The sequence below is a fragment of the Aquarana catesbeiana genome, linkage group LG10, assembly GCF_042186555.1.
Source record: "Aquarana catesbeiana isolate 2022-GZ linkage group LG10, ASM4218655v1, whole genome shotgun sequence".
In the NCBI taxonomy this organism is placed as follows: Eukaryota; Metazoa; Chordata; class Amphibia; order Anura; family Ranidae; genus Aquarana; species Aquarana catesbeiana.
The window spans coordinates 115,181,314-115,199,701 of record NC_133333.1 but is presented as its reverse complement, the minus strand read 5'-3'; the positions used below and the strand labels follow the sequence as shown (position 1 = coordinate 115,199,701).

The 18,388-nt window shown below is 39.7% G+C and overlaps 1 protein-coding gene across 3 annotated transcripts in view; it reads right to left on the bottom strand.

Annotated features, from left to right (window-relative positions):
- DSCAML1 (DS cell adhesion molecule like 1) overlaps window positions 1–18,388 on the bottom strand; it is a 440,889-nt gene that overhangs the window by 160,166 nt on the left and 262,335 nt on the right. For all 3 annotated transcript variants that reach the window (XM_073602487.1, XM_073602485.1, XM_073602486.1), the window contains exon 4: window positions 4,632–4,778. In XM_073602487.1, coding sequence (XP_073458588.1) covers window positions 4,632–4,778 — 147 coding nt within the window. The remainder of the gene's footprint in view (window positions 1–4,631; window positions 4,779–18,388) is intronic.

Here is an 18,388-nt window from a genome sequence, read left to right as displayed (position 1 = left end):
CTTTGATCTTTGTAATTGGTAGTAAATATCTGTAAGTGTTACACATACAGTGGGGAAAATAATGATTTGATTCCCTGCAGATTTTGTAAGTTTGCCCACTTACAAAGAAATGAAGGGTCTATAATTTTTATCATAGGTGTATTTTAAATGATAGACACAGATTATCAACCAAAAATCCAGAAAAAACACATGATACAAATGTTATAGATTGAGTTGCAGTTCAGTGAGTAAAATAAGTATTTGATCCCCAAGCAAAACATGACTTGGTGGAGAAACCCTTCTTGGCAAGCACAGAGGTAAAACGTTTCTTGTAGTTGGTTATCAGGTTTTCACACATCTCAGGAGGGATTTTGGTCCACTTTTCTTTACAGATCTTCTCTAAATCCTTAAGGTTTCTTGGCTGTCGCTTGGCAACTCGAAGTTTCGGCTCCCTCCATACATTTTTTATAGGATTAAGGTCTGGAGACTGACTAGGCCACTCCATGGCCTTAATGTGTATCTTCTTGAGCCACTCCTTTGTTGCCTTGGTGGTATGTTTTGGGTCATTATTATGCTGGAAGATCAATCCATCTTCATTGTTCTGGCTGAGGGAAGAAGTGTCAGGGCTGGGTTCAGCCCTTCCTTCTCAAAGCTAGCCGCTCAGCTGTCAGCTAATTGCCAGCTCCTATCTCTCCTCAGTGACTAACCTGTTGATGATATCCTGCTCATAAGTCTTCCCTACTTAAGCCGTCCAGTCTAGATGGTTTCTGCCTTCACCTTGGTCACATTTTTAGATACGCTCTCCTGTGTTCCTGTTAAAGACTTGCTTGGCTGACATTCCTTCTGACTCCAGATCGTGCTTGCTGTTCTTGCTGTTCTACTACGGTCATCTCTCGGCTCCCTGATGTTTTGGCCTGTCTGACTATCCGTTCCGGTTCCTGAACTCTGGCTATGTTTTGAATACGTTTACTCTGTTTACCTTTTTTTCTTATTATTATTAAACAAGTGTGATTTAACTGTACTTCTGTCTGATTCATGGTTTCTGACAAGTGGGTTCTCATCCAAGATATTACAATACATGGCTCTGTCCATTGGCCCCTCAATGCGGCAAAGTTGGCCTGTACCTTTAGCAGAGAAACAGCCCCAAAGCATGTTTTCACCTCCGTGCTTGACTGTAGGGATGGTGTTCTTAGGGTCATAGTCTGCTTTTTTCTTTCTCCAAACATGGCACGTTGAGTTAATGCAAGAGTTCAATTTTTGTCTCATCTGACCACAGCACTTTCTTCCAATCCTTCTCTGAATCATTTAGATGTTCATTGGCAAGCTTCAGACGGGCCTGTACATGTACTTCTTGAGGAGGGGGACCTTCCAGGTGCTGCAGGATTTCAATCCATGGCAGCGTATTGTGTTACCAATGGTTTGTTTGGTGACTGTGGTCCCAACTGCCTTGAGATCATTCACAAGCTCCTCATCTGTAGTTCTGATCCCTCACTTTTCTCACAATCATCCTTACCCCATGAGGCAAAATCTTGCATGGAGTTCCAGGCTATTTTGTATTTCTCCCATTTGCTAAATAATGCTCCAACAGTCGCCTCCTTCTCATCAAGCTTCTTGCTGATGGCCTTGTAGCCCCTTCCAGCCTTGTGCAGGTCTACAATCTTGTGCCTGATGTTCTTTGGTCTTGCCCATGATGGTGGGTTTGGATGGAAGAAAGAGATTCTGTGGAGAGGTGTCTTTTATACACATAACTAATCTGTGATCACATAATCTAGCCAGAATTATTGTTGGTAGGGGATCAAATAATTATTTTCCCCACTGTACACCATTTCAACAAAATTTTGGCACCCCACATATCTGGGTTGTGTCCTGGAGTCACGTACCTGAATGCCCATTCTCGCACTAGGCTTTACATCTATGCATATACTTTTGAGTAAAGTGATCTTCTGTGCGAGCATGAAAATAGTTGCGGCAGTGATGTCACCATAATGGTAACAGCAAGGGACACAACAAGAGACAGGTATGGGCACTGAGAAGATGCACTGGGGTGCCAATCCTAATAATGGCAATACAGTGCTCCAGTGCACATAAAATGTGTTAACGCAATACCCTGGTATAAATGGGTCCTCTCTGACCACCAATGTCTAAGAAGGGGGGGAGTGAAGTTAATTCAATGACCACCTATGTCTGGGAAGCAGTTGGCGAATCTTCCTCCTACTAAGCACCAGTGCCTTCTGACTACTGACACGATTACATTTTTTCCTTTCAGAGACTAGAAGGTGGAATTATGTGACCTTTGCACTCTGTATTGCATGCTTTGTGTTCTACTCCTGATCTCTGCATTCTATATGCTAAATTGTACACAAAAAACCCAAAAATGTGACGGTCTATGCACCCCTTACTTAACATTAATCAAGGCAGCCTGCCAGCACATCTAAAGTGATTCACACTGCAAACTAAGTAACTATTTACCAACAAACATTGCAGCACTATTTTTAAATAAATACCGTGCAAAACTGATTTCATAAACTTCACTGTGAATTTTCAATCTTCAAACACATAACTAAACAATAGGCATTATGTCTGAATTAGATTTGTTTATGTTGTGAAAATTATGAAAAATCAATTGTAGACAAAATATAAAAGTGAATTCCTACAGTCAAAACAAAGTCCAGCAAAAATAGCCCTACCCAAGAAGGTAATATAAGCTAAGGCGCAGAGCGGATCACCACCTTCTGAAGAAGTCCCCAGGGATGCAACGGGTCAAGGAGAGGAGTCTTTCTGATGCCATCATGCTTGCCTGCCACCTTCTGGCTGATTATCTCTGCAGGAAAGGGTAGCCATGTCTCCTCAGCAGAAAAGCAGTTGAGCATGAGACCGGGATGGATGGATATTATTCTCATTGTTATGCTGCATGTGGATACCGTTTTCTGTAAGTGTGCCTTGTAGCGCTGTGATTTCCATTAACTTGCAAACAGAGTACTATCTGTTGTGGTTTGTTTTATTACATGCACCATTACTTTGGTGGAGAGATTTGTGATTAACCCTTTGTGTTACCAACAAACCTTATGATTGGATATCACTGTGGATAGAGCTACACCTCTCTTTCTACTAAGCTCTATGAGACCTCCTATTAAGATGAGTGTGTTTGACCTAGAACGTGGTGGGAGAAGGGGAAACCTGTTGGTGGCATGTTATAGCTTTAGGGAGATTGTTTTTGGAAGATTTCAACGGGTGGAGCTGCTTATGTTGGACTATGGGAATTCACTTTTGTGTTTTGTCTAAACTTGATTTTTCAAACTTTTCACAACATAAATGCGTCTGATTCAGATATAATGCCTATTGCTTTGTATGATACTGTATGTGTTTAAAGGAACAGAAGATTCACATATGAAGTTTATTGGATATGTTTTGCATTATATTTATTTAAAAATAGCTCTGCACTATTTGTTGGTGATTGGTACTAAATTGTATGCTGCATACTCCTAACTGCTCCAGTGTATATGCTATCATTTATGGTTGAATCCTGACCACTGCACTTTGTATGCTGTGCTGCAAACTGCATACTCCTGACCAGCGTTTATTGCTTTAACAGTTGCTGGTTGTTATGTAGTCCACTTTGAGGTTGGATCAGAAAAAGTGTTAGCAGTCTGACTATATGTGCATGTGTAATGAAAGAGTTTCAAACAACTAGCCGACCGCCCATAGCAGATTTACAGATATATATATATATATATATATATATTCCTGCACTTCCGGGTATCGGGGGGCAGGAACCGATCAGTGGGTCCCACGGACCCAATGTCCACTGGCACCCGCTGATTGTTCAGTACACAGGCAGAACAGCAGTCTGCCTATGTAAACAAGGCAGATTGCCGTTCTGTCAGTACAGAAGGCATGTAAAGCAGGAACACCGATCCATGCCTTCCACTAGTAAAAGCACCACCCCCACTACACTGAAACATTAGCTAGGCACACATTTAAACCTTTGATTGCCCCTGATGTTAACCCATTCCCTGCCAGTGTCATTAGTACAGTGACAGTGCATATTTTTACATTTAGCAATGTAAAAAATAATAAAAATATCCTATGTATACGCTATAACTTTTGCGCAAACCAATCAATATACGCTGATTGGGATTTTTTTTTTACCAAAAATATGTAGCAGAATGCATATTGGCCTAAATTAATGAAGAAATTCGATTTTTTACATTTTTCTATTGGATGTGTTTTAGAGCAGAAAGTAAAAAATATAGTCGTTCTTTGTTTATAGCACTAAAAATAAAAAAAGCAGAGGAGATCAAATACCCCCGGAATAAAGCTCTATTTGTGGGAAAAAAGGACATACATTTTATTTGTATACAGTGTCGCACGGCCGCAAAATTGTCAGTTAAAGTAATTCAGTGTCATATCACAAAAAATGGCCTGTCCAGAAAGGGAGGTAATTCTTCTGGAGGTGAAGTGGTTAAAAAAAATATCCTTTGTGCTGAGGGATATGTACAGTAAGTTTGTAAGACTCTCATTTGTGCCACTGTATCTGTAGCTATTAGGTAATGCCTGATATTCAGCGTAATATACACATGCCCACTTTACTTAGCATGAATGCATTTAACATGAGAAAATATGTCAGATTATATATACTTTAAAGGGCTAACCTGATACTATAAGACGTGCTCCATTGCTTTGACGTGTCTCCCCACTATAGCGATGTCTGGTGATACAGCGATACGTTGACAATGCATCCTCCTTCTGTACATCCAAGATATAAAGGGCACCCAATGGTGAGGTGACAAATCTCCCCTCTACAAGAAGAAAAAAAAAAAATGAAAAACCTAGCAAAAAACAATTGCGAGACACGTGAGTACAAAGTAAAGTCCAGAAAGATAAAAGGCACAGATCTGAAATAGGAGCTATAAAAACAATACATTCTAGAAAAAAAAAGGATCAAGATTATGTAAATGTACAGAATTAAAGATTTGCTGCTCATTCGTCAGATTGACTTATTTCCACCCTTTTTGCCAGTGTCAACACTAAAAGTGTAAAACCTATCACCTCCAAAGCTTCTTGTCACATAGTCACCCTTCATTAACCTTTTTATAATACTGTCTGGATCCTTCAGTATACAGCAAGCAGGCACTGCGTGCAACATGCTGTCTTTATGTAATGTACATTGTACAATCTGTGAATCACTATATATAGTGCACACCCACCAACTGCTGGCTATGGTATTGTTCAAATATAAAAATCTATTACCAATGAATTTAACACATTTCAATTTAAAGTGATATTAAACCTACATTTTTTTTTTTTACATAACAAACATGTTATACTTACCTGCTCTGTGCAATCATTTTGCACAGAGCAGCCCCGATCCTCCACTTTTTGGGTCCCCTGCCGCCACTCTGGGCTTCTCCCCCCTGCCGAATGCCCCATAATAAGCTGCTTGCTATGGGGGTTCTCGAACATGCTCACTCCCGAGCCACCTCTTTGTGTTTATGGGACGCGCAAAGTGTGGCTCAGTCCTGTCCCCTACTCCCTCCTCCCTGGCTGTGATTGAAAGCAGTGGAGAGCCAATGGGTCCCACTGCTGTGACTTAGCCAATGAGGAAGCAAAGCCCCGGAGGAGAAATAGCTCTTGTGCACAACGCTGGATCAGTGTATTCTGAAGGCAGAAGTCTTCCCGCTGTCAGAACACAATAGCTCAGTGGGAGTTGACCTGGCCATTTTATAGATAGTTAATTCCTATCCTCATATTGATTAGTGGTTCCAAATTAATAATAACTACTGCAGTAGGGAACAGACACAAAAGATACACTCAGCATCTTTCCAAATAACTGTTCTGCTTTATTATGACGCAATTGAAGGTTTTTATACACATGATTACATTGGTATCACATTAATATTACAATTGTATGTTTATGTTAACAAGGGGCGTAACATAGGCAGACTAATTTTAATCAGGACTCGAAAGAATGTAAACATGTAATGAAAACATTATTAGTGCTGTGTGCACAGTGAGGGCAGTGTGCAATACATACAAAATAGAATACAATTATATGTACAGAACTTACAAATTTCCTTTACAGTGTGATTCCCCCATCAACCCACATTTTGAACAAAGAAAAAGGAATCATCTATGGGCTGCTTAAGAACTCTGAAGTTTTGTCTTGAATAAAGTATATGTTTGCTTTAAAAACCTTGATTTATTAATACATTATTACCAAGAACTGCAGCTAGTCTCCCTCAAACACTAATCGGCTTCAAAACTTCCCTGAAAGTCTGAGCCGGACCTATTTGGGAATAACTCCAGTTCTCACATCCATGATGTTATTAGTGTCTCCATAAGATAATATGTGTACAGAATTAAATCAAATGAAAAAATGAGAGATTCATGTTTAAGATATTCATGGTTCTAACATAATATATACAAATTTTTAGTTCTTAGCATAGTTAAGCAAGAGAAACATTTTCATTTTTTTTCCCTTTACTTTTTCCCGGAAGTGTAAATTAGTTTCCCTTTTTAATTTTCTCTAAGCTCGGACGCAATGGTTCTGATGCACTGAGCTGCAGTATCACATACCTCAGGCTAAATGTGACATTTCCAATGTAATTATCAAATGTGATAATAGTGTTTTATTTAAAAAATTATTAACCAGTGAAAGCCCAACTGAAGTCAGAGAATTAGATAGAATTGTACTAACAACCTTTATTTCCATAGTCTTATCCCCCACTTTCCTTTTACGGGACTTGTACGGTGTGTCTAAATTACACTGTGCTGTTCAAGAGGCACCAGAGTTTGACTAGGCGTTGTAATCTAACAGACTTGGTCAGATACACCCACTCTACAAGTCCGCATGAGGACATCAAATGAGGGTTTTCAAAATTAGAGTTGGGCGAACAGTTGGAGCCAAGCAAAAGTTCAGCCCGTGCATCCATCACCTGTTCGCCCGTTTGGTAAACACCCGAATTTGCGGGGCGCTCGATGGGATGCGCTGCACAGCGCATTCTAGGACCCTGATTGGATTTTCCAGTTAGAGCACAGAGCAATGTCAGAGCTCTGATTTGACAAAGTGATGATGACTTTGTCCAATCACGGCTCAGTGCTCAGAGTCCCACCCCACATTATAAAAGGTTCCTTCCCACAGGAAGCATTTGCAGTGTGTTGTTGGAGTAGAGATAGATAGAAGAGGGCTCTGAGTGTAGTGTTAGTATAGTGTGAGTATAGTGTATCAGTATAGTGTAGTGTCAGTGTAGTGCAGTGTTTAACACAGCATTATATAACATTTAGTGCTGTATACAGTCCTGTATACACTTCTTTTTTGGTTGCTGCATGTTTTTTTTGTCTTTTTTTTTTCTTTTTGTCCCCTGCCTGCCCCCTTTTTTTTTTAATTGTCAGTGGCAGTTTTTCTGATGCAAATGTGCCCTCTTTTTTATTTATTTTTTATTTTATTTTTTATACTTTTTACATTTCTGTCCTCAATTTAAAGTACAGCAAACACCACTTTTCATTCAATAAAAGCACATCCAATCACACATTTCCCAGTTTTTATTAAATCTGGGTAATAAGCCCCCCCCCCATCATGTCTGGGAGGCCAACAAGGAGAGGCAGATGCTCCCGTGTTACTATGAGGGGGTCAGCAGCGTGTGTGTCCACAGGCAAAGGTGGATGTGGTCCGTCCTCAGGCAGGACACATTTGTCTCTGTTTAGTGATGTTGCCCATGCTATCCAGCCACAGCATGCAGAGGAGGTGGTGCACTGGCTTACTAAACCATATTACCCAAGCTGACACTAGTGCGCAGTCTACCGCAGCTGCCAGAGAGGCTTATTCTGCCTCCTTGTCCACAGCTACTCTTGTCATAGCCCCAGCATCATGCATGGAGGAGTCAGCTGAATTATTTGAACACAGCATCAGCCACTTGCTTCTTGAGGATGCACAGACATTATTTGATTCTGATGTTGGTTCTGAGGTAGAGGAAGGGAGTAACATGAGCCTGTAGAGAGGGGAGAACACTGATAAAACAACAAATTGTCAGTCATGTTCCCCCAGCCGCAGTTTTTAACAGCAAGGCCAATTCTTATTTTCATCAAGAGTACCTCTACAGGGTTACAGTGTGAAGGTGCCACCGACACCCAAAGACCAATTTTTCTGCACCTGTTACTTCTATCCAAAGTCTGTCAAAGAGACACCAGGCTTTATCTAAAAAAAAATGTTTAAAAAAAATGTTTACCTTGGCCTGAGTGTACTACACTTTGGCTCCTTCACACAGGGCTTGTTCACTGTGGTGCAAAAATTTGTTATTTCTATCCAAAGTCTTCCAAAGAGACCCCAGAATTTATCCAAAAAAATTCTAATCTTGTTCCCAGTGCACTAAATTGTGGCCTCATCATACAGACTGGCTCCCCAAGCCGGCGTTTTCTAGAAAAAGAAAGCTTGCAGGGAAAATCAATATAAATGTCATTTTTTTCTTTATAAATGCCAGTTTTGCTGAAGCAGGTTCTATACACAAATGCACCACTTTACAGGCAGACTAAATGGACCCCCCTCTCCCTGGTACTATATTTAAAGGAATTTTTCATTTTTATTGTTACACTTTAAGCATCTTTAAAAAGGATCTATCTAAAAAGCTTTTTTGCATTGTTACATGTCCCGCAGGGCAGTACCCAGGCTCCCATACCCTTTTTATGGCCAAAAACCTGCATATAAGCCTTCAAAGTGGGGACTTTTGATTTTTCAAATGGACTAGAAAGGGCAGAAATAGTCACCAGAAAGCACCACATCCCATGATTGAATGTAAATAGGAGTGAAGGCTAATTTGCCAAAAGGAGGGGGAGGGGGGGGGTTTCTCCTGGGACTTTTAAGGTGCTATTTAAATAAACAATATGATCAAAAATCAATAAATCTGTGCAATCATATTATATGAAATCTATATTTTTATTGAATCATGGATTAAAATATCCATGCCCCAAAAAGATGAGACATCATCATAAAAAAGCTTGAACATAAATATAAATCCACCCAAAAAAAATCACATTACAATATCACATTACACCTGTTGCACCTTGTAATGTGATTTTTTTTGGGTGGATTTATATTTATGTTCAAGCTTTTTTATGATGATGTCTCATCTTTTTCGGGCATGGATATTTTAATCTATGATTCAATAAAAATATAGATTTTATATAATATGATTGTACAGAGTTATTGATTTTTGATCATATTGTTTATTTAAATAGCACCTTAAAAGTCCCAGGGGAAACCCCCCCTCCCCCTCCTTTTGGCGAATTAGCCTTCACTCCTATTTTGATTTTTCAAGTTCAGGTCCCATAAACTTAAATGGGGTTCGCAGTTCGGGTCTGAGCTTTTGCGAAGTTCGAGAGTTCTGGCGCAAACCAAACGTAGGGGTGTTTGGCCCATCTCTAGTGTCTATTATACAGACAGCACTGCCAGTCTGCATAAAGTCACTTGTAATGAGACTTGTGGTCATTATTTATAGCATAGAGTAGGGGTACTGAAATAAAATTTATTCAAACATGCTGCTGTGCCTGCATCTTTCTGCAGGGAAAAGGTCCCTGCACCTTCTTTTTAGAAATGCAGCCACACAGAAAATGCATGGTGCTTTTGCACTATGAGACTTCCATGTGTGGGAAAACATACCACATTTTTCAGTGCATGGGGCTGTCAGTAATGCCCCGTACACACGATCGGATTTTCCGACGGAAAATGTGTGATAGGACCTTGTTGTCGGAAATTCCGACCGTGTGTGGGCTCCATCACACATTTTCCATCGGATTTTCCGACACACAAAGTTTGAGAGCAGGCTATAAAATTTTCCGACAACAAAATCCGTTGTTGGAAATTCTGATTGTGTGTATACAAATCCGACGCACAAAGTGCCACGCATGCTCAGAATAAATAAAAAGATGAAAGCTATTGGCTACTGCCCCGTTTATAGTCCCGACGTACGTGTTTTATGTCACCGCGTTCAGAATGATCGGATTTTCCGACAACTTTGTGTGACCGTGTGTATGCAAGACAAGTTTGAGCCAACATCCGTCGGAAAAAAATCCTAGGATTTTGTTGTCGGAATGTCCGATCAATGTCCGACCGTGTGTACGGGGCATAAGAGTTACTGGCACTCCCACGTGTCTTCTGTGCAGTTTTGTGTGCAGATGCATACGGGTGTGGGAATGAGTACGATTTACACACTCCCACACCTGCATATATGTGAACATAGCATTAGTGACTTCTGCCCCCTTCACATCTCCCCCCACAGCATGGCCCCCCTTTACATTACCCTCCACAGCACTGCCCCCTTTACATCACCCACACAGCACCCCCCCTTTGCATCACTCCCCCACAGCACTGACCCACTTTGACATCACCCCCTAACAGCACTGCCCCCCTCAATACATCACCCCCACAGTAGTGTGCTCTGCCCGCTTCACATCACCTCCCCCCCATGCCCCCTTCCCGCACAGCCATGCCCTCTGCCCTTTCATCACTCTCCTACCTACTCAGAGTGGACAGCGGGAACAATTCTAGATGGATAACACAGTAGCACTGGATGGAGAGCGAGAGCTGCTGCAGTTAACTTTTTATATTAACATGCTGATGATTGGTTCTAAGACCATCACCTGTGTCCTTGTAACCAACCACCTGCTAGTTAACTTGAAAAATGAACTTAGGCAGCTCCCTCTCCAGACCTCCATCTAGAATCGCTCTGCCTCCTGCTCTCCTCTCTGCTGTGATAATGACAGTGACAGAAGCTGGGAACAAGAAACAGTTCCTAAGTGACACGACCGCAGTGGTCCACATGGGACAGTGAGTTTGTCTGGATCTGGACCGTGGTCCACCATTTAGTGATGCCTGGCATATAGCATTGGAGTGGGAGACAAGCACAATTTCACTGAGAGAAAATACTATTTCAATGAGTGAGCCCACTTTTGTTTGAAAAAAAAAATCCTCTCTGGGTGATCAATGTACATTGCAGGGATTTTAAACTTTGCAACGGATTGCTGGGAAGAAATAGATGCTTGTTTCAGACTAATATATTTACCAAGAATAGGAGGGTCTGCTCGAAGCGATCGTATGAAAACTGGACCCTTAGTGCAGAGCTTCTGAGAGCCAATCATGACAGGTCCTCCGATATTATCCGAACGAACATGCACGAAAAAAATTTTCATATGATGCCAGATCGTACGATTTTCGTTTAATCAGTACAGCTGTAATTCGAAAATGCACTACAAATGCATTACAACACATTACATCACGTCCGATTTTTTTATTCTGTCGTATGAGAATTTTCGTGACTTTAGTAAACTCTTCAGATTCGACCTGAGATTAGCATGCAAAAAAAACCCGACGATCATTCGTCCGATAATCTCATCCTGTCTACCGGGCATTACAGTATATTTTGCAGACTTGTGGGAAAATCACTGAGCCAGTCACACAAGCAGGAAATTTGGAGGACATTTTTGGAGGCGTTCTGTACATCAATGTACAGAATGCTTCCGGGTTGCCATATTGCATTAAATGTACAGAAAATTACAGAGCTGCAGATTGAAATAGAAAGGTCAATTTTAAAAACTTGTTTTTACATATTTTTTCATACTAAATTGGAGTTACCCTTTAAGGCAATCCAAGAAAGAATTAAAGACTTACATCAGCTCAGGAAAACCTTTTTTTTTTTTTTTTTAATTAGAATCTCCTGATATTTTTATATATATAACTAATACTAATTAACTACTTCACTGTTCTTTTTTTTTTTGGATGAATCTTTTTTTCAATAATTTCACACTGTTCCTATGTTTCATTTATTTCATTTGTTTGCATTTTGTAGTGTAATAAGCATTAAAAATGCTAATTTCATTTGTACCAGAAACCATTTTTGGTGTCATGATAAAAAGGACAAAAATAGTATTCTTATCTATAGTAACACTGATTTTAAAACTATCATTATCCAACTGGAAAATGTATATCTTTTCTATTTTCACTTCTATTTTACTTCTCCACCAAAAGAAAAAAGAAAAAGAATAATTGTGGTTCAATTCTCACAAGTGACATAGTTATTGGCGAATAAAAAAAAGGCACAAAGTAGACACCTGAAAATGGCTCTGAAGCCTAACTAGTTAAAGCATACTTTTTTTTCCCTGCGAGTCACAAAGGGGGTCATTTATCATAACTGGAGCAAACAGAATCTGGAGCAGATGTGAATGTCAACCAATCAGCTTCCACCTTCAGCTTGTTCAGTTGATCTTTGAAAATGAAAGATAGAAGCTGATTGGTTGCCATGCACTGCTGCTCCAGATTCTTTCAGCTCCAGTTATAATAAATAGTGTTTTCACTAGGGCAGGATGCTCAACCGGGGCCACTTGAGTGATCTGAGTTTGAAGAGCCGGGGCCACTTGAGTAATTTGGTAACCGGTTGCAGGCCATAATGACATGAAATTATTCAGAATTTAAATGTTTTTTCATTTTGATTAACATAATGAAGAATTTAAACAGCAATCAGGATCATCATTTTCCATGGGACCAATCCCTGTTGCATGTTTACCCACTGTTTAATCACAATCACCAAAAGAAAGAAGGATAGGCGTACCCAACTGGACCGATTGCGTGAAATGGGTCTAAGGCTGCTTGCACACCGATGCGCTGAGGTTTACCCACGCTGTGGTTACAGCGCAGTGCACCTGCGACATTCCTGCGGGTTAGTTGTGCTTTGTCATAGACTTCTATTATATCTTGCAGGTGCGCTGCACTTTCTGAAAGTGCACCAAAACTCCCGCATTCAGAAAAACCCACAGGATATAACAGAAGTTTATGGCTCAATGCAACTAACCCACGGGAAAGCCACAGGTATACTGCACCTGTGGATCAGTGTGAAAGCAGCCTAATAACCCTTTATTTTAAAGTGCTCATACAGTATATGCTCATTGAAAAACTATGATGTTTAATACATAATATACCCTTTGCAAAACTATGATGTTTAATACATAATATGCCCATTGCTAAACTGTGATGTTTAATAAACTGACCTTAAGGCTACTTTCACACTGAGGTGTTTTACAGGTGCTTTTGCACTAAAAATAGCACCTGAAAAGCGCCTGTAAACTGCCTCTTCTGCAGCCCCAGTGTGAAAGCCCGAGTGCTTTCACACTGGGGCGGTGCGCTTGCAGGACAGGAAAATAAGTCCTGCAAGCAGCATATTTCGGGTGGTGTGGGATCGCTGTATTTACCGCTTCTATACCGTCCCTGTCATTGAAATCAATCAATGGGTTAAAAGCGCTGCTGCCGAAACGCTTTGCAGGTGCTTCGGCAGCGGTGCTTTATCGGGTGCTTTTAACCCTTTTTCGGCCGCTAGTGGGGGCTTAAAAACGCAGCTAAAACGACGGTAGCTATTGCGCCCAGCGCCTCAGTGTGAAAGTGCTCTTAATCTTTCAGTTTCTGCTGGCATTGCTGGCTGTTAGAAAGGTTCCTATTCCAGGCGGAGTGATACCAAATGCACTCTGCCTGGGACAGGAGCCGGCGCTATAGAGGAAGCATCGGCTTATGCAGCTCCTGCTCCCTTCCACAGCAGTTTGCTTCCTCCGGTGCTGGCTCCATTCACTCCGATGCTCTGGAATGGCAGGATGGCAAGGCCAGATTGCAGGCTGACGTCCCATCATCCCAGAGCAGGAGGTTGTGGGCCACATCAGAGGGATCTGCGGGCCACATGTGGTTCACGGGCCACTGGTTGAGCACCCCTGCACTAGGGGAACAAGTTCTCTTATCTCTTTTTTAAGATCACATTAGTTTTCACTTGTCAGAAAGAGGTTTAATGCTTGTTACACAATGCTTCTGTTAAATTATATACAGAGAAGCATTTTTTTTGTTTGTATGTCATAGTTCTTCTTTAAATGAACAACAGATTAGAACACAATTTCAGTAATTTTTGCATACATGATAAAAAATTAAATGGGGTTCAGTTATGCTCATTCTACATGGGAAAATTAAAAAAAATTGATTTTTTGCTTGCACATGATTAAATGACTGAGATGAATGGAGCTCTGCCTTGTTCACCAAGTAGAGTAAACATTTACCTTGTTAACATCTCTACTTCTGCTTTAATAAATGAATCCCATTGAAACAGATGACAATTGGCAAGCAGTCCCAAGTGAAAAGGATTTTGCATAGATTTGCTTCATTTTTTTTTTATTCGTAATAAATTAGGTCCATTGTCATAATAATTTGTTTTCAGTTTTTAACTTATTTTTTGCTTTCTCCATATAAGTTCAAATGGTTATCCTTCCTTCTCTGAGCTGGACATATTATGATAATCATTTTGTCATCTCCTGTGTGCTACAGTGACTCTCACAATGGTTGCACCATAACAGTGATGAGTGCCTGAGCAGCTTGTGAAAGAAAAGAGATTAATGAGCAAAGTCATTGAAAGTTCAACAATGTCTCTGGCTGTCACTTGGATTGTTGTAGAGGAAAAAAAGGAAGAGTACCAAACTGATAAGAGTATGAATTAACGTCTGCTCACTTTTTTCCCCACAGTATTCATATTGATTGACTGACTTTAGACATTGTAATTTCTTTCCCAGTGGAAATGCATATATGTATATATTGCAGCAAAAAGAAAGTTGTACATCGTAAAAAAAAATAAAAAAGTGTATATATATATATATATATATATATATATACAGTACATCTTCCATACTCCAATCCATGCATTCATATATATAGATTTGTAATGGCAAATCTAAAAATGTAGTGTATGAGACAGTTCACCACCCTGCAGGCAACTCCACCTTCTCCTAATGTAAGTCCCCCTGAAGGGTTAGGAATACCCAAGTCCAATTATATACAGAGAAATAATTTCAGCCTCCGAGATAATAGGGCAATTGGGCAATTAATCCCACATTCATACACCTGTTATGCAATGATCAGGAATATTTTACATATTTAAAAAATAGAGCTACAGACATGAAGAATGCAAGAAAAAGATTAATCTAGTAGCCAATGTGAACTTAAAAAGTGTTGACAATTGGCAGCAGCCTAAAACACTATAACACACAATAAAAATCTTAAAAAGGCTCAAATTAAGCCATAAATATAATATGTCTAGATAGATTGATAGATAGATAGATAGACAGATAGATAGATAGATAGATAGATAGATAGATAGATAGATAGATAGATAGATAGATAGATAGATAGATAGATAGACAGATAGATAGATAGATAGATAGATAGATAGATAGATAGATAGATAGATAGATAGATAGATAGATAGATAGATAGATAGATAGATAGATAGATAGATAGATAGATAGATAGATAGATACTATTCATGGCTGTGAAATATACTGATTTGCTTCTGTAGATAATAATCATCCTGGGTGGGAAATATATTATTATGCTACTGTATATTATAATACTCTTAAATGTAAAATATAATATTATGCTGCTGTATAATATAATGCAGTTGACTGGGGGGTATATAATTAATTATTGACAGGAGGGAATAATCTTATGCTGTTGCACTGACTGAAGAGATATATTATTATGATGATATTATAATGCTTGTTGACTGGAGGGATATATTATTCTGCTCTTGCATGTTACAATGCCGTTGGCTGGAGGATATTTTATTATTATGCTTCTGTGTATTTTAATGCTGCATGGCTAGTGGATATACAGGTGATACCCTTGCAACACCTATGTGTATTACATGATGTCTATGGTTCAAAAAAAATAACCATGGCATACAGATTTCACACGCTATACTTTTTGGACCTGATGCCTCAATCAGATAGCCCATGCTAGAACCACCATGCCATGTCAATCAAGGTTTATTATCACTTGTTTTAATTCCCATCATTTAAAAAGAGGGTGATGTTTCAGTCAATATTAAACCTTAAATTGTGCAATGCTAACAACGGATTCACATTTTTTTTATATTCACTGAAAAATATACAGCTTTGGAAAGTTAAGCAGGCCTTTTGTGTAGAATAAATGGAACCGCGTGACCATAGATTGATAGATAGATAGATAGATAGATAGATAGATAGATAGATAGATAGATAGATAGATAGATAGATAGATAGATGGATGTACAGAGGTAGAGAACGTTGGAAAGAAATCATATAGGCCTGAATGCAGAGTAGTGAACATGTCAACAATGAATGAGCTCAATTACAGATGAAAACATTACCATCAGCAAGTTTATTTCAGAAACTGATATCAAGAACATTGTATTGGTATTGGATGTGAAAGTAAAGATAATGACAGCATTATTTAAGAACAATCAGCTCTACCAATTATGGAGCATAATTCTCCTTTAAATGTGGGCTTGTGTATTTCCCTTTGCTTGATCAAAAAATTGAATTGCACACTCCTTCATTTAAGAATGTATAATGCTTTTACGCCACAGTAGCTCTATTCAGCCTGTTAAAGCACATATTCACACTTTTCTGAAGTGTATGTGATATTATTATAGCAGCTAATCCATAACACATACAGCTAATCGATCAGCAGCAGTTAAAATAAAGTGAGAGGTGAAGGCAGCAGAGACGAAGGAGGGGGACACCATCTCATTACTTGGACGAAGAATGAAGTGAGCAAGGGGAGGAGGGAGGGCCTTCCCATAGTTCAGGTTAATGTGCACTGCATAGAACCCTGGCGGCCAATGAGGATCGATCAACATTTGTCAAATTGAATTGGGGAGTCCCCAAACACTACTTAGCCTGGGTATACACTAGAGAAGGTAAAGAGAAGAGATATGAATAGAAAGGCTAAACAGAATGAAGAGGTTATGTAGACGTAATGTATAAATACACAGGGATGAATTCTTTACACTGAGAACAATTTCTAGCTTGTACAATATTGGGCTGTCAGTAAAAAGCTGCTGTGGATTTCATTTTAGGTTTTCATGCTCAGTATTTTGCAGTAGTGATGAAAGCTATTAATAACAATTTGGAGAACACAGCTCAGCACTGCAGAGCTGCAAGAAAATAATAAATCACGTTATCAATTAACATTAAAGTTACACAATAACACCCTTTTTTAAATCAAATTCTATTTATGATCTTGACATAGTCCAAGGCTGCAATTGTTTATTTTATATATATTATATATTAATGTTAAAAAGCATACAGGGAACCCAGAAAAAGAGATGGCCAGCAGACAGGCTGCGCTCACAACATAAGAGGAGATTTTCAGTTGCTTTATAATGGATTGTTAAAAATAACCATAATTCGTATTTCTATTATGTTATAAAATGAAATTGCTTGTTGTGATAATAGATCTCCTTTTAACGTATAATTTTATTACTTCAAATAAGTGTCAGTAGATGATATGCAAACAAAAGAACCCGATAAAGGGGTTTTCAACTTCTGTAAGGTGGATATACAGTATCTCACAAAAGTGAGTACACTCCTCACATTTTTGTAAATATTTTATCATATCTTTTCACGTGACAACACTGGAGAAATTACACTTTGCTACAATGTAAAGTAGTGCGTATACAGCTTGTATAACAGTGTAAATTTGTTGTCCCCTAAAAATTACTCAACACACAGCCAATAATGTCTAAAACGCTGGCAACAAAAGTGAGTACACCCCTAAGTGAAAATGTCCTACTTGGGCCCAATTAGCCATTTTCCCTCCCGGTGTCATGTGACTCGTTAGTGTTACAAGGTCTCAGGTGTAAATGGGGAGCAGGTGTGTTAAATTTGGTGTTTTCACTTTCACTCTCTCATACTAGTCACTGGAAGTTCAACATGACACCTCATGGCAAAGAACTCTCTGAGGATCTGAAAAAAGAATTGTTGCTCTATATAAAGATGGCCTAGGCTATAAGAAGATTGCCAAGACCCTGAAACTGAGCTGCAGCATGGTGGCCAATACCATACAGTGGCTTAACAGGACAGTTTTTACTCAGAACAGACCTCACCATGGTCGACCAAAGAAGTTGAGTGCACGTGCTCAGTGTCATTTCCAGAGGCTGTCTTTGGGAAATAGACACATGGGTGCTACCAGCATTGCTGCAGAGGTTGAACGGGTGGGGAGTCAGCCTGTTAGTGCTCAGACCATATGCCGCACACTGCATCAAATTGGTCTGCATGGCTGACACCCCAGAAGGAAGCCTCTTCTAAAGATGTTGCACAAGAAGGCTCGCAAACAGTTTGCTGAAGACAAGCAGACTAAGGATATGGATTACTGGAACCATGTCTTTTGGTTTGATGAGACCAAGATAAACTTATTTGGTTCAGATGTCAAATGTGTGTGGCGGTAACCAGGTGAGGAGTACAAAGACACGTGTGTCTTGCCTACAGTCAAGCATGGTGGTGGGAGTGTCATGGTCTGGGGCTGCATGAGTGCTGCCCACACTGGGGGGCTACAGTTCATTGAGGGAACCATGAATGC